This window comes from Nanorana parkeri, unplaced genomic scaffold (assembly GCF_000935625.1).
Source record: "Nanorana parkeri isolate BGI_ZX_2015 unplaced genomic scaffold, ASM93562v1 scaffold995, whole genome shotgun sequence".
Taxonomy (NCBI): Eukaryota; Metazoa; Chordata; class Amphibia; order Anura; family Dicroglossidae; genus Nanorana; species Nanorana parkeri.
Window position 1 is genome coordinate 310929 of NW_017307263.1, and position 27268 is coordinate 338196.

Consider the following 27268-nt stretch of genomic DNA (forward strand, 5'->3'; position numbering starts at 1 on the left):
CTCCTATGACACCACTCGGCCCCTCAGAAACCTTAGAACTCTTAATCTGCTGCAGTTTTCCACAGATGTTCACCCTCTCCTCTCACCAATCTCTAATTCCACCTGTCCCTCCACAGCTACTTCCCTTTATAACTATGGCCTCTCTACCACTTTAGATAAACTATTCCCCATCACATCCTGTCCTTTTCTTCAACCTAAGCGCCAACCCTGACATACTAACTCCACCTGCTACCTCCAAAGGTGCTCTAGGGTTGATGAATGGCGCTGGAGGAAGTCGCACTCTTCTTCTGACTTCCTACACTACAAATTCATGCTTTGGTCCTACAGTCTTGCTCTGTCCCTAGCCAAGCAAATATATGCTCACAGAAACGATTAACAATATCTGACATTAAATCGCCTGCCTTACTCCCTACCTTACCCAACCTACCCTCAGTCCACCCTCTTTCTCTTTACTCAGTGCCTTCTCTTAAGTTTTCCAAAGTAGTTGTTTATGCTCTTCTCCTCTCCTCCTCCCATACCACCTGTCCCCTTGACCCAATTCGTCACACCTTATCCATCCTCTCTCTTCTGTGATTGTCCCTTCTCTCACCAAAATCTTCAATCTTTCTCTTACCTGCGGCATCTTTCCCTCTTTCTTTAAACATGCCCTCATCACACCCATACTAAAACTGAAGCTTTATCTAGCTATCGCCCCATCTCTTTTCTTCCCTTTGCCTCCAAACTCTTTGAAAAACTGGTGTATACCCGACTCACAGACTACCTGAACTTCAACTCCCTACTTGACCCTCTACAATCTGGTTTAGCTCCCAACACTCCACAGAGACTGCCTTGACCAAAGTGACTAATGACCTAGTGACAGCCAAATCTAAAGGACATTATTCACTTCTTATTCTTCTTGACCTTTCTGCTGCTTTTGACACTGTTGACCACCTGCTGCTATTACTCACCCTCCGCAACCTTGGCATCAATAGCACTGCTATCGCTTGGTTCTCTTCCTATCCATCTGATCTTTCCTTCAGCGTTTCCTTCGCTGGCTCCACCTCCCCCTCTGTTCCTCTCTCTGTTAGAGTCCCACAAGGTACTGTACTGGGTCCTCTTCTATTCTCACTCTACACTGCCTCTCTTGGTAACCTTACCTTATCATACGGCTTTTATTACCACCTCTATGCTGATGATACTCAGATCTACCTCACCCTACTGGATCTTACCCCCAATCTGTTGGCTCGTGTAATTGATTGCCTATCCGCTCTTTCAAAATGGATGACTACCCACTTCCTCAAACTGAACCTCTCTAAGACCAAACTCCTCGTGTTTCCTCCCTCTAAGGTTAGCTCCATGTCCATCACTCTTCAGGTTGATGGAGCTACCATTTCCTCTACTCTGCAGGCACGTTGCCTTGGCGTGTTTTACTTCTCCTTTTCCCCTAACATTCACTCTATCACTTAATTGTGCCGTCTCTCGAATTCAACCTTTTCTCACTGAGGAAACCACCAAAATGCTTGTCCATGCACTAATCATTTCCTGTCTTCACTACTACAACCTTCTTCCCCCTTCGGCTCCCGTTTCACAGTACTCCCAAATCCCCTCCCATTTTATTTGGTATACATCTGTAGTCTTCCCTTCCCCACCTCTGTGTCTTTGGTCCCCCTTCCTCTTAGACTATAATCTTCTTTGGGCAGGGTCCTCCTCACCTACTGTTTCTGTATGTCGATGATGCTTGCCAGTGATTCTTACTTGTCTAAACGATTGTCCAGTAGACAGTGGTCCACTCTCTGTATGAATAGGAAACTAACTGTCATTTAGCTTTCAAATGCCAGAGGTTTTACTGCCCACTAAAATGCTGACATTTGACAGCTGAATGTTACCAGTTAAATTCTTAGCACCAAAAGACAGTAAGGCCTAAAGTTCTATTAACCACTTGAAGACGGGGGTGTTAAATCCCCTTCCTGTCCAGGCCATTTTTCAGTATTCAGCGCTGCGGTACTTTGACTGACATTTATTCCGTCATACAACACTTTATTGAAATTAGTTTTATACTATTTTTTGGGGACAGATAGAGCTTTCTTTTGGTGGTATTGAATCACCACTGGGGTTTTTATTTTTTACTATATAACAAAAAAAAGTACCGAAAATGTTGAAAAAAACCTATTTCCCTGTGTTATGTTATGAAACATTTATTATCACCCCAGTTTTTTGGCAAAATATAAAAGATGGAGTCACGTCAGGTAAATAGACACCACACATGTCAACCCTTAAAATTGCACACAAAAAACTACCATACCAAAAATTGGCCATAGGTGAGGCTTTAAAAGCTTTTATCATTTAGTGTTATCAGTGATTAATGGCCCTAAAATCATTGATCAGGATCTGACATTTGCGGTGATATGTAACACGTGCAGCGCAATCGTTTTCGTACGTAGGCCCACCCAATGCATTTTTGCGTGTGTATGTGGGGGTAGGGGATTTTACGTATTTTTTTTGTGTTTTTTAAATTTATTTTTATATGTGATTTTATTTTTTATGCTACTTTCATTTTTTTTTTAACTTTTTGTTTGTTTTTTTTTACACTTTTTGCTATTACATAGGGGGCTAACAATGTGATAGCCAATTTACGTGACAGGCCCTCTTTATGGAGACATCAGGGGTCTCTAAGACCCCTAATGTCACCTAGGGACCCCCCGAGAAGTTGATGAAGCAGAGATCTGCATCACCAGCTTCTCCCCAACTACACATCACTTCCCGCATTCAGAGAACGGGGAGGAGATCATTGTGTGCTGAACTCCCTCTGATCTCCAGTGACAGAGCCCCCGTGCTGGTCCCGGCCCGCACCAGGCACAGCGGATCTCAGGACTGGCGACAGGGGAGGGAGCGTACACCGGCACAAAATACAAGTGACCCAGCGGATCTAAAGCCACTGGAACGCTTGTATTTAAACAGCCATCGCTGCCTGTTTACATTTTCGGTAGTGTTCCCACTCGTGGTCGGCGCGCACGAGTTGGGGCGGGAAAGGACATTTTAAAACGCACACCTCCATCTACAAGGCTCTTGTGTGGCCGTCTATGTACAGCCGCTGGACGGGAGGTGTTTAACCCCTTCATGAATGAGCTAGTTTTCAGTTTCTGTCCATAAATGACTGACATATATATCATTTTATTTTCTTACATATTGTATTTTATTACATATATATCATTTTTATTGTCCTAAAAAAAAGTTTTAAAAAAATCTTTTTTTTTTTTTGTCAGTTTATATCAAGCAATCACTACGACTGCTTGATAAATTATTATTTTTTTTACATTTTTGGCTATTATTAGGCTGCTCCAAACTTAGGAACAGCTAATAATAACCTTAGAGACTGATCCTGACAGCATGTTGGATTCAGATCTCACTGAAGGTCTTTGATCCTGCTCAGATGATCAGAAGTGATACATTTCAGGCACAGTGATACATTGTATCTCTTGTATCTCTGTGCCTGAAATGTATCATAAACATCGGGCTATCCAGCTGTCAAAACGAATAGCAGAGAGGTGAGTCACTCTGCTATTTTCAGCTGTCAAATACGGGATTGCTATTTAGCGCTCCCGTATTTGCATGTAACGGCTTCATTCTTTCATTAATGAAAGAAAGAAGCTTTTACAAAAAGCTTAACTATTTCATTAATGAGACTCAGCGGTTACCGGCATTACAGAGCCTTAAATAACTCGTCACGTACAGTGTACGTGGCCAGTCATATAGGCACTTTGTGACGGGACATACAGTGTACGTCTCCCGTCACGAAGGGGTTAAACTCTCAAACTTTTTTCAATAATGAATCCAGATCAAACAAATATACATTGCCCAGCATAGTATTTATTTCCATTTTTGCCGAAACACCCCCAGTCAACATGTTTCCAGACAGCTGGCTCCAACTCTCTCAGCTCGGCTTCCCTGAACTTCCTGTTTAGGACAAAATCACAAGGGTGACCACAGTCTCCAGCAGTTGTCCATCTACTAGCTTGGAGTGGAGCTAGGAGAGAGGAGTGGGTTGCAGGGGAGTGGTTTACGCTGTTGTGCCTGTGTGTTTGTGGAGACACACAAAGCTTACTAGCATACACAAGGGTGCCTCAATAGGATCTTGCAAGGGAAGGGAGCCACCCTAAAATAAGATATCAGTGCCAGTGCTCAGGGGACCAGCTGTGTCTGCGGGAAGCTAAAACTTTTAAATATCAAGGAGCTGCATCTATTCTAAGTAATTTAATCAACATTTGAAATAGCTTAAAAATGTTCTGACTATAATTATTACTTTAATCTCGATTGGGGAGAAGTCAAAGACCCGTGTATAGCCTAGGGTCCAAGAGAGCTCCACAGGGAAGCAGAGATGGACTGAAAGACTATCCCAATTGACTGCAGTCAAACTGCAAAATTCTAAGGAGGTGCCGTTTCTCCTGGAACAAATATTTCCAACAGCAGCTGTTGAATAGTAAATAAACATTCTTCACTAGTGTAAAACAGTGAGTAAGACATCAAAATATAATTGATTTGAAGTGAAAGCTATAACGAACTAAGCCCTAACATTTTAGTACAACATGCAGCCTAGTCTAGTCATTCTGCTAAGGATCTCAACATCTCGCTTATGAGACTCAGAGGCTCTACTCGAAACAGCAAGCAATTACAAAGCAGCAACTAGTTTATATCATAACTATTGGCAGACAAACCGCTAAATAAAAGTGTCTCTCAGACACTTTAATGGTGTATTATAAGCTTTAACCCTAAAAAGACAAGTCATGTTCTATGATGTAGCTGCAGGGTGCCATGTGACTGCAGGCACAGTCATGCAGGTTGATATACTATGCAATGGTGCCTACACAGGGCCTACACATTGCACTTCCTGTTTGTTGCTCACATAATGTCATGACTGCCCAGTTATTGCTCCCATAATGTCACAATTGCCTGTCTGCAACCTGCATATTGTAATGATCTCCCATTTGTTACCCTCTTATTATAACAATTCCCTGTTTGTTGGCCACATATTGTCATGGCTGCCCACGTATAGTGACAACTGCCTGTCTGCTACCTGCATATTATAAATATCTCCTATTTGTTACTCCTCTATTGTAACAAAGTTTGTTGCCTGCATATGGTTTATGATTGCCCATGTGCAGGATTGCCATTTTTTGCCTATGTATTGTGAAGTCTACACTGTTTAGAGGACCATTTTACTTGCTTGTCACTATCAAACTACTTTAATTCCCACATTTTGCCATGGCACACTATGTGCGCCGCTATTAATACCTAAAGCGCTGCGCAAACTGTTGGCACTATATAAATCCTGTATAATATTAATAATACCTATTTTTTTGTTGCAATGCTTATCAATATGCCCTTTAGATAAACAAAATATCCACTGTTTCCATTTCTTTTTCAGCTATGAGGACTTTTTTAATTGTATGATTATTACTGAAAATAATTTTGCTGCATATGGGGGGAGAAGGGGGATGTTGAAAAATATTCCACCCTAGGTAACAAAATTGCTAGTTATGCCACTGGTTCTACTGCAAACCTAGTCATTACATTACATTAATCCCAGGAATATATTCAAATTATATAGACCTATTATACTAATATGTAAGTATCTAAGAAAAGCAAGAATATTCAAATTCTAAATCTCACAATACAAATGTACTTACTCCACATTTCTCGTCACCTGAAATGGACACTCTCTGATATTCCCGTTCAAAAAGAACCTCCTTTGAGAAATGATCAACCAAATCTTCATGTTCCTCTTTATATAACCTGAAAAAGTAAACCAGCAAAAGGAAAGAAGAGTAAAAGACGAATACAAGAAAAAAGTGGAACACGTTGAATGAAAAAGTGATCAAAACAAAATGGGTATGATGGACAAAGATAAAGAATAAGGCGTTTTTGATACACTTCATGATGCATTGACATACGTTGCAATACATTTCCAAATTACTTATAATGCGTATCGACAGATGAAAAACCAGACATAGATTTATTTATTTTTGGCCAGTGCATGTCAAGTGGCTGCTTATTTTTTCTTTTATTTTTAACCCGTGGAAGCTTGCAAACAAAAACAATACCCCTGTGAACAAAAAAAAAGTGAATAGTGAAATCACTACACACAAAAACGTGCACGAGGGTGCTTTGGTCCTCTCTGATGAGAAGGGCCACAATTTCCTGAATCCCTGGGGTGCAAGGCTCCTGACAGGGACAAAACGACTTAGGTCCACCTACCGTAGGCAAGCGGACCCCGATCCTCTAGGACCTGCCGAAACAGGTCCACCGAGTACTAGATTGGGGGCTCCTCCGAAGGAAGACCCCCGAGTGGGAGGAGACAGGGGGCCTCATAAGGGTCCCAGAATCTCCTCCCCAACTTCAGGAACAGGCCCTGAAGGTACCTGCACCCTCGGTTTATATGTGAACTAGCACCATTAAAATATTGATAAACATCTGTACCTGAATTAAATGAGCAATAGAAGGCATAGATGTGAATAGGCCCAAACTTAGAGATAGACCAAGTTGTAGGTTAAATAGGTTAAGGTTCAGTCAGAAATGACATGAGTCACTCACTGTAAGTCTGAGCTGCTGTCAATTTTCAGAAAGTCCTGTTTTGCTCTAAGTAAAATATCAGGCTCAAGTCTATGGAGAAAGCAGGTTGAAATAAAAGAACATAACAGGACACAAAGAACACATAAAACAGTTATTAACAGTTAAAACATTTATTTGTGCTGTTTTTCATCACCATTAACCATGTGCTTTCTATGTCACTTTCCACATGTCTTGCAACTTATCACTACTCACATTACATTTACTTCTTGCTCAATGCTTTAATCTATGTTACAGATACACTTGCACTTATTTTTCTACTACTTTATAGGTTATATCTGTACTTTAAAATGGCTCTTTTTCTATGATCAGCTATTACATTCTCCCTTGTTTCAGCTGTTTCTTTTAACTTGTTAATAGCTATTCATTACAGCAGAGCCGTAGCTCGCTCCTTTTGCGCCCGAGGAAAGAATAGAAAATTGTGCCCCCCAACAGACGTGTGCAGTATGGACGTCATGAGCCCCGCCTCCAGGATGGCGGCGCGCATGAGCAGAATGCACTGCTGGCCATATCCAAAATAGCATAAAAATGTGTTTCTTTGACGAAACTAATGAAAACATTTTTACAGTAGTTTCCGTTCATTTCATCCAAAACAAATTTCTTTGCACGTGTCTAATAATGTGTGTGTGGGGGGTGTTTTTTTGGATGCTGCTCCTGTTCTCCCCGCCAAGCCGCGGCTGTGTTGGCCGCTTGGCGCCCCAGTTGCCAATGGCACCCTGTGCTCGCAATGGCAACAGTGACAAGGGGGTGCAGCCAGACCGGCCCTGGCGGCACCCCCTCTCAGCTGCGCCTGAGGCAAGTGCCTCACTCGCCCCATGGTAGCTACAGCCCTGCATTACAGTATATGTTGTGTCCTTACTTGATATCCTGGCTTATTTGACGTTCTAGTCGCTGCCTTCTTTCCTCAAGTTTCTCAATAGGGCTCTCCTCTGGAAATTCATATGGAGCCGAACGCATTTCACTGTCAGCGAGTGAACGGCTGAAAAGTTCCTTAAAGAGAGGAAAATAATTTTAGAATTATTCAAGCTATTTTTACTTCAACTAAAATCAAATGCAGTGCTGTAAGGGAGAAGTATGAGATGCCTGCTATCTCTAAGTAGTTGCAAAGCACAGTAGATTTTTCAAAAAACAGAAGGGAGGGGGGATTAATAAACAGTGTCTGGGACAAGTTATATCTCAACTGATGTGGTTGGCTATAGCAATCAATCAGCTTCTATCTTTCATTTTTTTCTTACACAGCTTAGAAAATAAACATGTAAAAGCTAATTGGCAGCACTTCAGTTAAGAAAAAGGTGGCACAAAGTTTGTCTCAGACCCAAATGTTTCACTTCCATCACAAATCCTGAAATGGGGGGTTTATATCTCATAGTCGTCAAACGCATGCAAAGAATTTATGATTTGTACCTGGGCCAACTGTATATTTAGAACTGTTAGTTTATAGCACAGCAGCCTAATATTATAGAGCCATTTATTCCAAACGGCATACAGCTTTTTCGGGCTAGTTGGACATCATCAGTGCAGTGTATAGAAACCATACACTGTACTGAGGAGAAAGATATATAACTTATTATTATAGAGCCATTAATTGTAAACTGCTTACACATACACCTGTTTCTGACTAGTTGGCCATCGTCAGAGCAGTGTTTGGAAACCATTGCAATGTAGAAAATCATTTGTGATGGAAGTGAGACAGTCTTATACCTTCTGTTTTTAAAGGTTATACTGTGCTTAATGATGTCAGATACATGGGAAGAAGGATTGAATTGAATGTTCCCTGGCTATTTTCTCTTCTGGTCAAATGTTCTTTGACCAGACCAGGCAGTCGTAAAATAGGTTCATTCTTAAAGTAAAACTGAGGTCACAATTGTTTTTAAGTTCTGGATATATTAAGGCGGGTTTTTAACCTGTCAGCTTTTTTGCCCATTTGTGTCCCATTGAGAAGATTTCCCATCTATTCCTCTTCTGATGACAGCCAAAAATTTTGGATTTACTTTCAGTGATAACAGTCATCAGGACAAATTAGGAGGTTGAGGCTCCTTAACGTGAACACAAACAGAAAAAAATCTAACAAAACTAAAATGTAGGGATGTCCCGATACAAGCATCGATATCGGGGCAGATATCGGGCATTTTCACGAGTATTTGTACTCATGGAAATGCCCTGATGCCTAAGGCCGATACCAGCCCTTTACATTTTAAATCGCAGCAGCTGTCTGAGTTCCCGTGCTTGTGGGAACTTCAGGCAGCCTGCTGGGGACCTGGCAGTAGATGTCCATGGCACTGCATGTCCGGTTCTATATCTCCTACTCCTCCTTCCCGGCGCAGACACAGCCATGGACAGCCCCACACTGCACAGTACAGCCCTGGGGGCGGCACCCGCCCAATCAACGCTCCACAGCCTAGCCACTGGCCGCTGAGCCCTGCAGAGATCCACTTGCCGCCAGGAGAGATCGGCACGCAGCCTGGTAAGATGTATTCTGCGGACATGTATTCTGCTCTGGGTACATGTATTCTGCTCTGGTAATATGTATTCTGCTCTAGGGACATGTATTCTGCTCTGGGGACATGTATTTAGCTCTGAGGAGATGCATTCTGCTATAGTGAGATGCATTCTGCTCTGGTGAGATGTATTCTGCTCTAGGGACATGTATTCTGCTCTGGGGACATGTATTCTGCTCTGGTGAGATGTATTCTGCTCTAGTGACATGTATTCTCCTCTTGGGACATGTATTCTGCTCTAGGGACATGTATTCTGCTCTGGGGAGATGTATTCCGCTCTGGTGACATCTGTATTTGGCTCTGGTGACATTTATATTTAGCTCTGTTGAAAAACTGCCCTAAAATCATCAGTCTGTGTTGTTTTGGAAAAAATGTCACATGTCCCTTTAAAAAAAGTATCAGTAATTGGTATGGGCAAGTACCTGAGGGAAAGTACTTTTACTTGGTCTTGAAAAAAGTTGTATCAGGACATCTCTACTAAAAGGCTTTAGTTGCACTTTTAAGAATATAGAGTGAATTGGGAAAATACTGTATTATGGCTACTAGATGGAGCTAAGGATCATAGGAAATATATACATCTTAGTAACAAGAAATGCAATGTAACAATTCTAGAAAATGCTGGAGGGAATTAGAAAATATATGTAAGCACTTGCTACTATGGGGATCCCTATAGTATCAATAGTTACATTTATTTGGTAGTTCCCTCCAGTGTTCTCTAAATTTCAGCATCTGAACATTTAGAAAGAAAGGAAAGCTTATTAAACACAGCTGAAAACGTACACTAGAATACTCAATGTCAAAGGATGTACAAAAATAGATAGGTTTAAATAATTTTATTCCAAAGGTAAAAAAAAACATTAAAACATAAAATGTGAAATAATATTTTGAAGCATAGTAATGCCAGTTGTACAATACCTCTGCTATTTCCTTGTATTTGCCCTCCATTGATGTTCTTAGTTCTCGGCTAAGTTGCTTCAGACTATGAGGGGTACCAGAGAAAGATTTGGCTGATTGCAGGGGATGAAACGGAGAGCCTCGGAAATCTGAAAGGGACAAATTTTGTTAATGTTAAAAAACAAAACCAAACATTCTTGAATTCAAAATGCAATTTCAAATGCTTTGGGGACATTTCTAAATGATTAATAAAACAAATCTCCGAATCAATGGCCCAAGAACCAGAAATACATTTCAGCGTAAACAAAGCTCTTCTATTCTAAGAATGACACCAAATAGCTTTATACAGGATCCATTTCTAAAGCTACCCATATACATTGATATGCTGATTGGTAAATCTGGCGAACTGCAATTGGTTTGGGTAATTGTTGAATATCCCGTACTTCCTGCTCTCTCTGCTGGCAAACCGAGAGGAAGCAAGAAAAACGCAGCCACAGACAGCAATAAAAACCTGATAGCGGTTCTAACCCCAGTTTAGCTTTAATATTTGATTTGTCAGGTATACTAAAATTCTCAATTTAAAAAAAACAACAACTAACATTTCCTCCCCTGAGATGATGTGCATGGTCACATGTCCTAGTCACATGTGCCAGAGTTCCAGGAAGTAAAGGGAGATCGATTCATCTGCCCTTAGTAAAAATGGCCACTGTGAGAAGAATGGGGAGGAAAAGAAAAATAAGGTATGTAAAGAATAAAAATATGGCAATTATCTAGAAGTATCTGTTTGTGGATTGCCATTACTAAACATTTCTAAAGGTCTATTTGTTGTCAATTTAAAGATATGGGTGAAGTTCCTCTTTACTAGAAGGGTTGTTCTATTAATAAAAGAGGAGGACTGATATATATTTAAATGAATGTGTAATTGAGACCTACTATCCCCTGAAGAATTGTTTATTTACTTAGGCCCTCACACAATGTATTTGTTGGTCGATTTTATTGATCTAAGAGATCAAATAAAACAAAATGTAATTTTGTGTAGCCAGCTCTGTATCAGAATTTCATAAACGCTATGCACTAAATCTAGATCTCTAAATATCAGAACAGCCTTTCTCAATACATTTTCAGGTATCAGGGACCCCTGCTAACACCAATTGATTGAGTGTGAGTGGGAAAAATGCCCCTTACGTTGGTGGCCAGTGGGAAGATTGCCCCCTTAGAGTGGTAGTCAGAATGCCACCTTTACAGACATGTAAGGCTAGATGTAGACCTGAACGATTCCCGAGATGCGCGTTCCATGACCGTGCGATTGTGTGCTAGTGCTGATAATGCTGTAGTGTTGATTTCAATGGGGTTACATCCGCGGATCAATAACAAAAAAAAAGGTACAGGTACCTTCTTTGAAACTCACGATGCACAGCTTTTTTCCTTGTTCAATTGCACAGGCGGAATCGCGGTGTGAAACTGCGCAGTCCACCCAGCGCTACTGGGGTGCCATCAGGGCTGGATTTCCCACAAGGCCAACCAAGGCCCAGCAGGAGGGCTAAATGTAGAGCGGGGAAGCCACGGCTTGTTTTCTACAAGTGATCTCGGCAATGTCGCAGAGATCACTTGCAGGCCACTTGCATACGTGGGGGGCGCATTGAGGAACCTGGCCTTGGGGCAGCAGGGAGAGTAAATTAGGCCCTGGGTGCCATTAGAAAATAATAGCACCGCCAGCGCGATCGCCTGTAGTGGGCGACTCCGTGACAAACCCCCCCAATGCTAGTGTAAGGACTTACCTAAATGGTGGCTCTTGATCCGATCATCATCTTCTCTCCAATTTTCAGGAGTCCCTCCAGCGCTGGTGCCGGTCTCTGATCCAGTGCTGACTCCTGTCTCTTCCTGCCCCTTTCTGTCCCACGGAGTCTGTGCGGGTGCATGCTGCTGGGCTGTTTGCATTGACTTGCCCTGTGTCTCTCTCCTTCTCCCGGCCGAAGATCTCTACTGCGCATGCTCCCGCCCCTTGATCCTTTGCGGCTGCCCGAGAATCTTCAGATCTTCGGACGGGAGCGCGCGGCTCCCGTTGACTTTTTAAAAACGTTTTTGCATAAATGTACTGTTAGCTAGCATTGGATATATGCAAAAAAAAAAACGTGAGGATTTAATTATCCCTTAAGGAATCTCTAGCAACATTTGGAGGAAGCCTAGGGTTCCACGGAACCCTGGTTAAAATTGGTGGAGAAAATGCCTCTTACATTATTGGCCGGCACTGGCACTGCTAAGTGGTTTTTGACCAGGTACTAACAGTCACCCTCACATGGGAGGTCAATCGGCCACAGCTCAATGAACCCCTAGCAACCTCTGGAGAAAGCCTAGCGTTCTACATAAACCTGGTTATGAGAATGATCATCACTTTTATTATTCTAATGCTGGACAACTGTTTCCTGTCATCACCATGGCTTTCTTCCTACTCCTGCATTATGTGACAAATCTGCCCCCAATCCTAACACAAGTCATCTATAGAAACTATGTTTCCCCTTATGATTTGCCTTTGCTTTCATCTAATAAACCCTCTGTGCCTGTGTTGCACACAACTGCTGAAAATATAAATAACATGCTGAAGTCGTCTTCTCCAACACTTCTAGTACCTGTCCTGGAGCTTCCTATCATGTCTGGAACCTCTGCACTGACAGCCCCCCTCTTGAACCCTATGCTGTACTCCTAAACAACTGCTTCCCATCTACACTTTCACCGATGCCCCCTTCCTGCAGCATTCTCTCCTTCTACCTGCCACTCTTAATTTCTCGTCTCCCGTCCTCTTTGAAGTGCTCCTCACCCCCGTACCGTTATATTCTTTTACATTTAGGAAAGCCCCATCTTTCCCCAGCAGTTGGAACTGACCGTACAGCTGTTCCTGAATTGATGCATAGACCCGGCTGCCTCCCCCTCCGCGTCTTTAGTATATGGAACAGTCCAAGCCGCAGACTCGATGAGCGTGCTAAATAACCTGTGACGACTATACCAATTTTTTCGTCAGAAAAGGGGAGGACATCTGAATAGCAAAGATCAGCGAGAGGGAGGGGGGGTTGTCACAGGGAGGAAAGGGTGCAAACGTTAGGGAAACAGGGACATAGTGCAAGATGGGGGGATGAACAAGGAAGACTAGAACGAGGAAGTGTAGGGAAAGGGGAAAAAGCTCTCAGTTTGTGACATACATACGAAGAGCAGGAATGTGAGAGGATAGCATAGACACAACGCTGGCACTGTCTAAGAGCCAGGGTACACAGCCTTATAATTTATGAGGGAAGAAACACAGCTGCATGAAAGAGAGTCTGAGGAGAAGCAGAGAAATGTTATATAAGAGGAGCTTCAAGGTCAGTGGATGAGATAAACGTCATGAGGAGGAGGCCAGGCAGGAGATACAGATAAGAAGGGATGCTGCTCAGAATGCAGAATAGTCACTAAGCCAAGTATGATGGGACTGCAAAAGATAGAGTGAGCAAGGCATGGCAGGAATGATAAATACATAAGGCCCCTTTCACACCAGCGCCATCACTTCAGTCCACGGATACAAAAATAACTGATCAAAACTGAATCACTTTACATCAGTTTGCACATTCGTTGTCAGTTCAGTTTACATCAGTTTTGGACTTTTTGTTATCATGGTAAATGCCCATGATTCTTTGCTTTCCCCCAGCATGCATTGAGCTTGCCATGCTGTATTATGACATCCGTCCCAAAAAACAGACGTAACCTGAACTGATGTAAACTAATCGTCAGTTTACATCAGTTAAAACGGAGAGCTAATCCGTTTCAAATTGCGGATCTCAACTGACACTGATGTTTCTTGATGTAAAGTGATGGTCATCAGTTTTCATCCACACTGCCATAGAGATGCATTGTTGTCCGTTTTTCATCTGCAAACTTGCAACCTGAATGCTTGTGTGAAAATTCACACACATTCTTGCAGGAATCCCAGGGGGGTCCGTACAGATGCGGCCGCTGTGCCTGTTCTAGTGAATGACAGGCTGACAGCAGCCGTACCCGCTGTGGCTATCCGCATGTAATCTTAGCTGGAACGATTACCTGGATATGGAACGATTACCAGGATAGATTGTCATAATTACATAGGTTGAAAAAAGACACATGTCCATCGAGTTCAAACTGTCCATGGATGCAGATAGATTGTGTCCAGGGACAATCATCTGTCCCAAAACGCAGATAATCATTGTTAAAGTGATGCTAAACTCCAGGAGTTAATCTTAAAAAGGCATTCAAGTAGTTAACTAGTAACAAAAATGTATCTTGTCTATCACTCGGCTGTAGATCCTCAAATCATCTCTGAATTGGTGCTGACACTGTCCTTCCTTCTGGAGGGTGGCTACTTTTGTTTCCCATGGTCCATGTGTGTGTTGTAAAGTAGCCACCAATCCAAGCTGATGGAATACAATCTCACATTAAGTTTACTCATTTGTATTGAGATTGTATTCCATCACAGGAGTGACCTTGGAGCAGTGGCTACTTTATAATACAAGTGAACACTACTTTGGAGCAGTAGCTACTTTATAACACACCATGGGGAACAAAAGTAGCCACCCTCCAGAAGGAAGGACAGTGTCACCACCAATTCAGAGATGATTTGAGGTTCGGCAACTGAGTGATACACAAATCAAATACATTTTTGTTGATAGTTAAAGTAGTTGAATGCATTTTTAAGGTTTAACTCCTGAGTATAGTGCCACCTTAATGGCACCTAGCTTTTCGAATGTGTGTTGCATCATGCGTTGTGATGCAATAAAAAAAAAAAAGGGTCTTGCACTTCTTTTGATGCGGTAATGGGCTGCTCTACTGTAGCACACCCGCGATGTTGCATCTCAGAGATGTGAATAGAGCTTAAAGCTGACTGTATACTGGTACAACTTTGAGTATTTGTTCAAAATTGATCATTCACCTTTGCCATCACTTAGTCAACCAGTTTAGTTTGAAAGCTCTGAAAAATGTAATCCGGACCTGTGACTTACATGGAATCCCAAGCACATTGACAGGTTCCTTTTGTGCCTAGCACACGCGCATTACAATATGTATGATTTTCCCTGAACAGAAACCACATTTATGGTTAGAATGTAAGAAATGTAAGAAAAATATGACCGTTGAGTAGACCCCCCACTAACCATTAGAAAATAGAACAAACTTCCTGAAAACAAACATTTTCCAGTGAAAATTCTACTGGTGAAGGGCTAGCTTATGGAGAAGCAGAGAAATGTTATATAAGAGGAGCTACAAGGTCAGTGGATGAGATAAACGTCATGAGGAGGAGGCCAGGCAGGAGATACAGATAAGAAGGGATGCTGCTCTGATTGCAGAACAGTCACAAAGTATAATAGGGCTGCAGAAGATAGTGTGAGCAAGGCATGGCAGGAACGATAAATACACTAAATGAAGACAGCAGCTGCTAGCTTTATTTTAGGGAGCTTTGTAATACAGGCTGAGTCAGAATGTGTTTATTGTTCTCTGTATAGCGCCTGGTTTGATCCTGGCCTGATAATAAACATGTCCCATAAGGCTGGCTATACACTGTTAGAATTTCAGCCGATTTACAGGAATTGTCTGGAATATATACAGTGGGTGGCCCTGCCTCCTTAACAAAAGTCGATCAGCCAACTGACTTTTGTCATAGGAGCCAGGGCAAATATTTTTCTCAATCAGCTGCAGTCACTGTTTATGTATTCTGACCGCGATGGGCACCGACTGTCAGAATACAGTCTAAACCGACTGATTAGATTCATCTAATCAAGCTGTTTATTGGTATAGAGGTATCTGTTAGATTGGTGTATAAGACAGCTTAAGAAACACAATGCAGTTATGATCTCAAATGAATAGAATTTAAAAGGGAACTATGGGGTGTGTGTTTTTCCCCACAGTTCTCTTTAGGTTCACAGGGAGGACATATACTAGCCTCCTCCCGTGACCCAAAGTTCAGTATATAGCGAGCTATTGCCTGCGACATTACTGTCGAGATCCGCCCAGCTGCGTGAGTGACAGCTGGCTCTGCCTATCTAGAGGCAGAGCCAGCTGTGCCCGCCCCCTTCCCTGTTCGTTCCTCCACTCAGCACTGGAGGATCAGAGAGGGGAGGGGGGGAATCCCTGTGGGGAGTGGTGACTGACAGTCACCGCTCTCTGCAGGGAGATGATCGGGAAGTGAGCGGATTGGCTGCATGTTTCTGCTCACTTCTTGATCTATAGAGTCGACCTGTGACAGGTTCTGTGTCACAGGTCGACTCTATCTATGAGGATGAGTGGAAATCACTCACCTCATAGATCTCCTTTAATGCTGACACACACAAAAATTTAAGGAAAACTACAATAGTTTATATTCAGTGAGCGGATAATTATACTTATTTTTATACTGTTTAGTGTCCCTTTCACTTCTCAATGACAATACAGTCAGATGTTACCTGTGATACAATACTTACTTCTCCGGCAGGCAAATTAAAATCTCCACTCTCTTCATTAGTGCCTGTGTTGTCAAATAGTGTGCGTCTATTGAAGCATTTCTCAACCTTTTTACCCCAGAGAAACTCTTGAAACATTGTACATGTCTCAGAGAACCCCTGCTAAAAACAAATGTACCTACCGTACGCAGCACATTAGCATGATCGCTAAATTGTATAATTTTAAATATAAGAATAAATACAGTATTGCATACCTAGCATATTTGACACAGATGTTTACAAATTCATGTGCTATCCAACAAATTTGCAGCAATAATCTATAAAGTAAATAAATAATACCAGAGAAGAAACGTGAGATTGTAATCCATCACAGGAGCGAGTTTAGAGTGATTTCAGAATCTGCAGCCCAGTGATACACAAATAAGCTACATTTTTGTTAAAGTGACACTAAACTCAGGTGTTAAATCTTAAATATGCATTCAAGTACCTTACAGTACAGTATTTACAGTAGGTGACGAGGAAGCATGGAGCCGCCTTTCTGGCCAATCAGGAAGAAGGGCGGCGAGTCATTACACGTCATCCGGCTTCCTGATTGGCCGGGATACCGTCTCCATGCTCCCTCGTCACTAAGTGATAAGGGAGCATGAAGACGGCTTCCCAGCCAATCAGGAAGCTGGGGGGCGAGTCAATACCCACCCCCCAGCTTCCTGATTGGCTGGGAAGCCAGCTCCATGCTCCCTGGACTCCATGTATCACTGGGCTGCAGAATCTGCAGCCCAGTGATACACAAATAAGCTACATTTTTGTTAAAGTGACACTAAGCTCAGGAGTTATATCTTAACAATGAATTCAAGTACCTTAACTATTAACAGTAGGTGACAAGGAAGCATGAAGCCGGTTTTCTGGCTAAACAGGAAGCCGGGTGACAGGTAATGACTCACCGTCCAGGTTCCTGATTGGCCACCTTCCCAAACAATCAGGAAGCCGGATGGCGAGTCATTACACGCCCTCTGGCTTCCTTATTGGCCGGGAAGCCGGCTCCATGCTCCCTTGTCACAGCCTGTCAGGGTCAGACTCAAATATGTGGACCCTGGATACATTTGTGGGGCACCTTAGGTGGTTAGGAAGGTGCAAGAAGTGGTGGCCAATCAGGAAGTCAGGCGGCATGTAATGACTCGCCACCTGGCTTCCTGATACTGTAAGTTCTGGTATCGGGAGCATTTGGGCAAGTACGTGTACTCGCCCAAATACTCTATCGGCACTGATACTATTATCGGTGCATTCCTATTAAATACATTTGTTAAATTTAACTCCTGAGTTTCGTGTCACTTTAATGTTGTTCCCCCTTTGCTGCTGTACTCCCTGCAGATGGTTTCTTGTAACTCAGCATCTAAATATGTTGTTTGTTTTGTTTTGTTTTTTTATGTAGTTTACTTTGCTAGATTAACAGTACCTGCAGAACCTTCCACTAATTCTGATATTTAATACAGAGAGTGAGAGAAAGAGGTTTCCTTTTTATAAAGCTCTAGTTCTACTTTAGGATAGCACTGGTTATCATTTTTTTTGGACTGGATTGTGTCAAAATGTCCCAAACTTATATAGCCAAGAAATAAATGCTTACAGATGAGATCAGTCTCTCATATAAATATAATGGATTTTAGTGACTTGGCTATCATTGGTACTTCTCTTTTGATTTCAGCAGATGCTCTTTAATTGTTGTCAGAATAGTGCAGGATGATCATTTACCTTTTGCTTTGCAAAGATCTGTCTAGTGTCTACTGATCCAATGCATAAGCTATCGCTCAAAGAGTAAGCATACATTTTGGCTTTTGAGCTATAAAGAGATTGGCGCATCACTCCATGAAGGGCTAGCTTTGGCAGTACTTGCCAGTCATACAATTCTAGCAGATGGCATGTGGGTGTGATGCAATAACGTTGGAATTTTTAGTTAAGGAAGATATGAATGCACAATGGAGAAAACATTTAGTATAATCAACTGGGAAAAATGGGGATAAAAACGAAGTAAAAATAAAACCACTAAATTACTTTGGGATTGTTACATTAAAGTGACTCTGTTGTTGAAAAGAAAGGCCGATCAAAGATGTTCCTGCAAAGAAGAAAGTAAATACTTACCGTCCCCACTCTCCATGCCAACAAACGCCACTTCCATAAACAGAAATTATCCCCCCACAAATTGTTCGGAAAAGTAAAATGAAATGATATTGGTTCTAGGTTAGGTTTTTTTTTTTTAATTTATAAAGTTTCAGACTGTAATATGTATAGAGTTTAATTATTTACAAATAAACATTTAAAGCCCAGCTACAGCCAAAACTTTTTATTTCCTATAGGATAGAGCGGTGAAACGTTAGAGCCCATGTTAGGTTTTTCAGCGTTAGATTAAAGTGGACCTTTAGACTCAAAAATCCAATTCCACCAATGCATTCCTCTATGTATGATGATTAATAATAACATAGAAATGTCAGGTGTAAAATGCTCTGATTCTGAAATACTTATACTTGCAGAGCATTCGTTTCCTGCTTTGAAAGGGGAAAAAGGACTTGAGTTTGCCGAAGCAATGCACACTGGGAAGGTAACATCAGCAGAGCATTGCTGGGAAATCTCATCTCAGGGAAAGGCATTTTCCTCCCCTGAGATGATGTGCATGGTCACATGTCTAGTCACATGTGCCAGAAATCCAGGAAGTAAAAGTAGAGCTAGTAATCTGCCCTTAGTACACATGGCCACTGTCAGAAGACTGGGGAAGAAAAGAGAAATAAAGTATACAAAGAATACAAAGCCTGCAATTATCTAAACGCACTCTATAAGGGGGATGTATTGATCTTAATACAAACCCCAGGAAAGCACTACTCTACCGAACATTGGAAGGCTCTGCTATTTGGCTTTGAAGCGGAGCTGTATACTACAGAGACTTTATCTGTTTATATATTTTTTGTTAGCACAACTAATTGTCATTCACAATTATTTTTGTTTGTATTTTTGTTTAAATCACTGCCACCTGTATGATATACAGCTAATTGAACTCCTAGCTCTGCTTATCTTGTTATATCAATTATCTAAAAGTATGTGTTTGTAGATTGTTGTTACTAAACGTTTCTAAAGGTGTGTTTGTTGTTATTCTAAAGATCTGGTCCGCTTTAACACACTGAAAATACCAAGAGATATAGCTATGTGTTACATAGTTACATAGTTGTTAAGGTTGCATAAAGACACAAGTCCATCTAGTTTAACCTATATGTGTGTGTATGTGTTTGTCTGTGTAGGACTCATTAAGAATTCACATACCTCTGTATGTTCTGTTCCCTGAGGAAGACCTCTAGAAGTTTTTTTTAATGTGTCTATACTCTCAAGCTGATACCACTAGTTGGGGAAAGGAGTTTCACAATTTACTGCTCTAACAGAGAAGAACCCCCTTCGCAGTTTTAGATGAAACCTCTTTTCTTCCCATCTCAGTTCGAGGCCTCTTGTCTTCCTAAGGGACCTTCAAGTAAACAGTTTTTTTTGTCCAATTACCAATGTCACCATTCAACAATCTATACATGGGGATCATATTCCCTCCTAAACACTTCTAATCAAGAGTGAATCAGTGCGATTTCTGTCCTCTTTCTTCATAGACCAGGTCCTTCAGCCCCCTTATTAGTTTTGTTGTTCTGCTCTGTACTCTCTCAAGGTCTTCCTGTAGTGTTGCTATATCATGTGATGTGATCTGAGTTTATGACTCTGCATAATTTGGTATCATCAGCAAACACAGAAGTTGAACTATTTATACCATCCTCAATATCGTTAATAAGCAGGTTAAACAGTAGTGGCCCTAAGACAGAGCCCTGGGGCTCACCACTCACAGCCCTAGATCATTTAGAAAATTAGCCATTTATAGATACTCCCTTACCTGTTCGTGTAACCAATTTTCTATCCATGATCACACCATTTCCTGAATGCCCATAGACTGTATTTGATAAATTAAGTGTTTATGTGGTACTGTATTGAAAGCTTTAGCAAAATCCAGATAGACTATGTCCATTGGCATTTATCCATCTAGATTGCTTACTCACGTCCTCAAATAATTTTTATAGATTGGTCTGACAAGAACAGTCTTTCATAAAAATCTATGTTGGTTGTTGCCTATGATAGCTTTTTCGCTGGCTGATTCCTAAATATAATCTCTTACTATTCCCTCAAATACTTGCATACTATTGATGTTAGGCTAACTGTTCTGAAGTTTCCTGGTTGGCATTTCAACCCTTTTTGAATCTTGGTATAATCAGGTGGTACCCTTCCAGTCACTAACTGTCCTTAAAAATTAGGAACAGTATTCATGCTATAAACTCTCTAAGTACCCATGGGTGTAAGATATCTGGTCCAGGACATTTTTTTTCCTCAATTATTTTATCTATTCTGTTTGGGTCGTTGATTTTTGTTAGCCATTGCTAACATAAAAATTTTAAATGTCTGGTAACTGACCTATCCACACTATCTGGTTTTCAATCCATCCAAATCAAAAGAAGAATTAGCAGATGGTCTGGCAAATGCAGTTGCAGAACTGCTACTTTCTGATATTTATAGACATTGTTACCACTTCTTATTTTTCAATTTCAAGCCTTCTTTCAGCTCAGAAAAAATAGCTTATACAGTATTTTCTACCCCATTTGTTCTTCTCATGCTCTTTTGTTCTTCCAGTTATAAGTGGTGCAAGGTTAACAGAAATTCAACACTTCCAGGAGTGTTGGATCCTGCTATCTATAAACAAATATTCCTTGCACACATACAACAAATGTACAACAACAGTTAGCTGTCGGCAACAGGCTCCCTCTGTCAGCCACAACCCTGTCAGGCAGATTTAGTTGTCTAATCATTTGGAGAACGGTGAATCAGAGGAGCCATGAGACTTCGAGCAAGCTCTATTGCATATGCTTATGACAGTGATTGCAACTCCCTTAGGCCCCGTTCACACAAAGGCGTCATCGTTTTTGTGCGTTTGTACACATGGGTACAGCTAGCTTTTTGACTATGGCCGAACGCACGTACAAATGTGCAAAAACACGCACGAAAATGTGCAACATGCTTCTTTTGTGCGTTTCCTGGAGTTTTCTTTGAAGTCTATCGGGGAAAAACAAGCTGCAAACTGCCAAAAAAAGCTCATGTACTGTTTTCTGCGTTTGGCATTTTGCTGCTCAGGTATGAACAGGGGGCCTTTGAAAATCATGGGATTTCTTGTGTTGGGCATTTTGAACCGCTTTTTCTACTGTTAAAAAATCCCATGCCTAAGAGCCTGCATTTTTTCATAGGACTTAAAGGGCCACATAGTTGATTGATTACAGCTTCTGCCAGCCTCAGAATAAGGGTTTACTGGGGGGCAATCTAAGATGTTATTAAAACATAGTGGGTGGGCCACTGTTAACTGTGATTTTGCCACCTAACAGTTCACAGCAGTGCGCTATGTGCTTCACATCTTTACTCTCCTCAGGGTACCCCAGGTCTTTCTCATTCCTGGCAATGTTCCTATCTTCATGTGAAATATTTAAAATACATTGTAAAATTAATATTGTACCACTGTATTTATGATTGAAGAAAGCAAATAATGTTTACAAGCTTTATTCATTCAAGAGCCACACTCAATGCTCCTGAGACATAGAGTGGGTGCTGGATAGCACACGGACAGTGGGTCTCTGATTTTTGCCAAATAGAGCAGCTGTGGGAGGGGAGGTGCCATGGTCTGGGAACCAAATTCACTAGGAATACAGGCCCTGGATTTTAAAGGCAGCCAGGCACTGGCGGAAGATGGAGTGACACCGGGAGACTGCACATTTGGCGTGGGTGTGAAAGAGGCGCAGAGTCTACGGAACGCCAGGTATTCACCAGAGCCTCCTGCAAAGGGAGATGAACTTTGCTGCATGACATCTCTCAGGTTGTGGCCTTCTAGCACCCCCATACAGGCATAGCTGACAGATTATATGAAGGAAGCCAAGTGAAACAGTTGCAGTGCTGAGATTTTGGATTCAGTGGCAGACAGGGAAGAAGCCTATAACCACACAGAGGTACCGAATAACTGTAGCACTGAAGTAGCAATTCACTGAGTCACTGAAGAAAGTCAAAATGGATATACACAGGAGCTGGATTGTAGGTGCACACTAGCAGTGCACAGGTGCTGAGGCACAAGCAGCTCTGCTAAATGAACGTGATAGCAGACAGCAGGTAGAATACACAGGGTGACTCTAGAAGCTCAGAGAATTACAAAAGAACACTGGAATCCATGATACAGGTAACACAATGATGCACAGGGATACCAGGAAGCAGAATGAGAATATACAGTAAGAAACATAAGGGGGTCCGGCGGCTAGTGTGCTGACAAGTTGTTTCAACACTGAGCAACATGTGCGCTAGCCTTTAATACTGAGGTCTGAAGCAGATAGGCTGGTAACTAAGCACCCCTGACAGAGGGAAAACCCAGTGCCGGATCACAGGAGAGTGTGAAAAGAGGAAGCCTATGGGTAGGAATTATAGCCATGGTATATAGATAACTTTTTGGGGGGCTTTTTTGCAGACCTTGATTTTCATCTGTGAGTTCAGCAAAACGTAATAACTATGTAACATGAGAACATACCTAAACAGTCCATGAAAATGATATTCAATCAAATAGAACCTATAAGCCACCATAAGAGCTTGTGCATGTAGGTTTTTGTTTGCTTTAGAACTCTACAATGGAAATGCAAAAACAGCTTGAATCAGGTTGATGTAATCCAGTAAGAAGTGAAAAGCACCTGTCAATGAATTTACCCAGGTGAATGAATCATCTCACAAGTGCCTCAAACTGATCTCAAATGCAACCTGAATGAACCTAAAAGCAAAATGTCAGATCGGTTCTTCCCCTGACAAGCCTCAGCCAAAGCTGATGCCCCATAGACACTACATTGTCTCCCAATTCAGCTGAATTGGCAACTGTCACTAAATGCTTTGGGGTATTTCTACACTGGTTAGAGATGGATAATGTGGAACACTATCAAAAGTATTATGGAAGTGAAAGGGTACCCTAAATATACACCATTATGGTGAATGAATCTCTGTTTGAAATATCTCAATTGCAGGGCTTTGGTAGGTGGGGAAAAGCAGGGATCTCCACACTTGCTCACGTCTACCATAATGTGTCCTTCAAAACGTTTGAACAATTCCAAAATAATTTTGCTCTGGACCATAAGTGGTTCTTCAAATACTTCCAGCTCAGGCATGCAGCACAGATGCAAAATGTTTCTACCCTCATCTCCTTCACTACTACTCCTTTGTTAGATGTAGTGATGCTAGCCTGTTCCACTGAAGGTCTATTCTCCGAAGCCTATCTTCAGGTGCTAGACAAATTTATATTGAAATTCCCCTTGGTGTGCAATCACAGATGGGAAGGTGACGTGGCCCTATTCCAGAGGAATATTTGGGATCATAGTTTGCAATCTGTACAGAGGGTGTCACTCTCTCCCTCTCAGAGGCTGGTGCAACTCTTTATTATTCACAGAGTTGATCAAACCACTGAGTTTTTGTATAGAAAAAGTGTCCGTTCTGGATCTAAATGTGGACGGGAACCTGACTCCGTTATCCACCTGCTGTGATACTACGTTCACACCAGACACAGTGCGTTCCAGCCCGATTGTGGCAAGGAACGCACTAAATCGCATTGCAGCCGGCTCACTTTGTTGTGGGGCGGGAGGGGGGCGGTGCATTGAAGTGAATGGCACAGCAGCCACGCCCTCTGGCTGCAATGCAATCGGCCGCACGAGAACGCATGGCACATCAATTCCTGCGTTCCTGTCTGGTCAGAAAAAATAGCGCTTACAGCATTTTTTCTAACCGGACCGCAAGCATTGATGTGCCTTGGGTTCCCGTGCGGGCGATCTCATTGTGGCCGGAGGGCGTAGCTAAGATGCCATTGACTTCAATGGACGCCCCCTGCAGCCTCACAACAAAGTGAGCTGGCCGCAATGCGATCCAGTGCGTTCCGGGCCAGGTGTCTGGTGTAAACGGGCCCTTAGCCTGTTTTTTAAGATATGGTGACTCTTCTAAGATGGATAACCATTTATTAACCCAGAGTCTTTTTCCTTGCTCACAGGATGTTAGCAGTGAAGTGGGTCTCCCCACACCCTCCCATGGTATAGGAGTGGTTTATTGAAATGTTAACATTGATCTCCTATGAAGAACATACTTACCTTATGCGTAATGCCACTGGTAAAGTTGAATCCATCTGGTCCAGATGGATAGATGCTTTTTTCCCAGTGGATGCTTTTTAAAAGTATGCATAACTATGCCTTCATGTACAATGTCGTGCCAACTGATCTAAATTGTGCTGTATCTTGTCGGTCTGTCCTGCGTGACAGCTTGTAATTATTTTATGGAAATGTTATGGATGCATCTCTTGGATACCTCAAAAGTCTGCACTAGTCCTTTAAATCTTTCTGCATGATACACAAGTAAGTAAGCAAAAAACCTCCCTTACCTCCCCTGACTGAGACAAAATCTCCTTCATTTGTGCCTCACATTCTCCCCCTCCCAGACACTGCAGCTCATAGCGGGAGGGTTTCAGGAACAGGAGGCAGTGCTGTCAATCCACAAGCAGTGGGCAGGACCAGGTGTGGCCAGGTGCTGAGTGACAAGCTACAGGCTTGTGACTCAGTGATAATGCTGATAGCCACACCCCAGTGGCTTTAAGAGTTAGGAGTTTGTCCCCTCCATGTTTTGGTTGCTAGGATGCTGGCAGCCCAGAGACACCTGGAGCATGAGCAACTAATCAGGCTGAACCACACAACGCCATTGGTTGCTATGACACTGGCGGCCCAGAGGCAGCGAGCATCCTAGCAACAAATCAGCCTTAGCCAAACAAAGACATTGGTTGCTAGGACACCGGCAGCCTCAAAGTCACCAGCATCCTAGCAACCAATAAAGCTCAGCAACACAGAGCCCTTGATACCTTTGCACAAGGCAGGCTTTGTGACAAATGTATGCACATGTACATGAATTTGTCACATTTATCAAATTTTTTTGGCACACACTCTTCTAAACAGTGTCTGCACTATCCTATATACATTCCAGGGATTATGGTTTCTCTATTTATATAAATGTTAAAAAAATGGAATGGCTTTTAAAAAAGGTACATTTTTTCGTGGTTGTTTTAATGCCATCCCTGTTGTGCCTTCTATGCCTGTTATGTGCTATATTCTGTTTTCTAAATAAACTCTTACTGTTAAAGAAACTCTTAAGCTGACCATACACCTATAGATTATCTGCAGATTTTCTATGGTCAGATGGAAAAAGTGCAACAGATTCCTCCATCTACGCTAAACTGTGTGGATGGAGGAATCTCCCACTGGGCCGAACTTCAGTATCTTGCTAGTCGGCCCCGCTGGCTCTCAAAATACATGAACAATCTGATTGAATGCAGGCATTGTTCAGGTTTTCCATCTAAAGATCACTTTACTTTTTCCATCTGATCATAACAAATCTGAAGAAAATCAATAGGTGCATGGCCAGCTGTAGAATCATCATACACATTACACTCTGACCGTACAATCTCTGTACAATCAATTTGAGATCTACCAAAGCTATGTATTATGGGGACCTCGCTAATCTAGCCAATCAATTTCCATCCAATCAGGCAGCCTCCAGCACTGCACACTTGTTGATAGATCTAAAGGCGATTGTACAGTCAGATTGTAAGGTGTGCTGGTGGGCTTAACACACATCATTTCCATCTCTTCCTTCTCACCTAAGCAGATTGAAAAATGTCTCCATTTTTTCATCACCCTCCTTTGATGCCTATTTATCTATCTGCCTTCCTCTTTATCATCTCTTACGCCCACATAACCTGTGATTGCCCTGTCACATCATACTCTTCCTAGGTGTGCCAATGAGTGAGAAGTACCAGGTGCACCACATCCAATCACCTTGTAGTACACAAGCTAGCAACAGCCATCCCTTTTAATTACAGCATGTTTTTCTTTTCAATACATTTCACAAGCCGTTTCCTATGAAAGAATTCTGAAGATCAACTTTTGCTGTATTGCAATAGTGCCGTGTTATACTGACTATATGCACATAATGCCTGACATTCAACCATTTTCCCCAAATGGTTTAATGTACCCAGTTTCCAAATAGCATACATTCTACACGACATTGGTAAATACATGTGTAACCATGCAAAGCTCCTCTCTAAATTCTCTCCTTGCCCCTCCTCCCCTTCTTATCCTTCTTTTACCATCTGCTTATCCATCGCTGTCCTCCTTTAGCACTAATACCCGGCTCCTGTCACTCACCTGCTGGGCTTGGTGCTTGTAGACTGGCTCTCTTTTTGAAAGGAGATTTGCTTTCGGACATGTTGCTTGGATGTCAGTCACCTGTTTTCTGGGGGGCAATTGTACTGATGATTTTCCGGGATTTAGCTGCTTATGTGGACCTCTGTGCATTTATGTGTAGCAGCTGCAGGGACAGTGAGAGATGGAAGCAAGAGTGCCAATGTGGAAATCTGTGCCCTTGCACTGCACAGCAAGCTTGCAGTATGAAAGCAGAAATGACAGGGAGAGCTGGCAGCAGTGTGTGCATATAAATGTGTGTATGCTTGGAAACTGGTACGGTGTTAGAGCAGGCTCCTCCTTTTCTGCATGCAACAGTGTGAGGGGGCTCCTATCTGTGTATGATTCCCATATTCTATAAACGCCATGTGTCAGTTTTCAGTAGTGCTCTGCTTCATTACTGCACTGCCTTTAGACAAACTGATAATCACACTGAATGCAGTATTACAGATATGCAGCTCTTGTACTTTACAACTACAAAGGGATCATATAGCCAGTG

At 42.1% G+C, this 27268-nt stretch overlaps 1 protein-coding gene across 1 annotated transcript in view; it reads right to left on the reverse strand.

The window, feature by feature from the left end:
• AMPD2 (adenosine monophosphate deaminase 2) overlaps positions 1–27011 on the reverse strand; it is a 62636-nt gene extending 35625 nt beyond the window's left edge. The window contains exons 1-5 of the mRNA XM_018566994.1: positions 26734–27011; positions 10017–10144; positions 7463–7593; positions 6568–6636; positions 5664–5769 (exon numbers count right to left, since the gene is read on the reverse strand). Of these exons, the coding sequence (XP_018422496.1) occupies positions 5664–5769; positions 6568–6636; positions 7463–7593; positions 10017–10144; positions 26734–26794 (495 nt within the window). The 5' untranslated portion in view covers positions 26795–27011. The remainder of the gene's footprint in view (positions 1–5663; positions 5770–6567; positions 6637–7462; positions 7594–10016; positions 10145–26733) is intronic.
• Between the last annotated feature and the right edge of the window lie 257 nt (positions 27012–27268).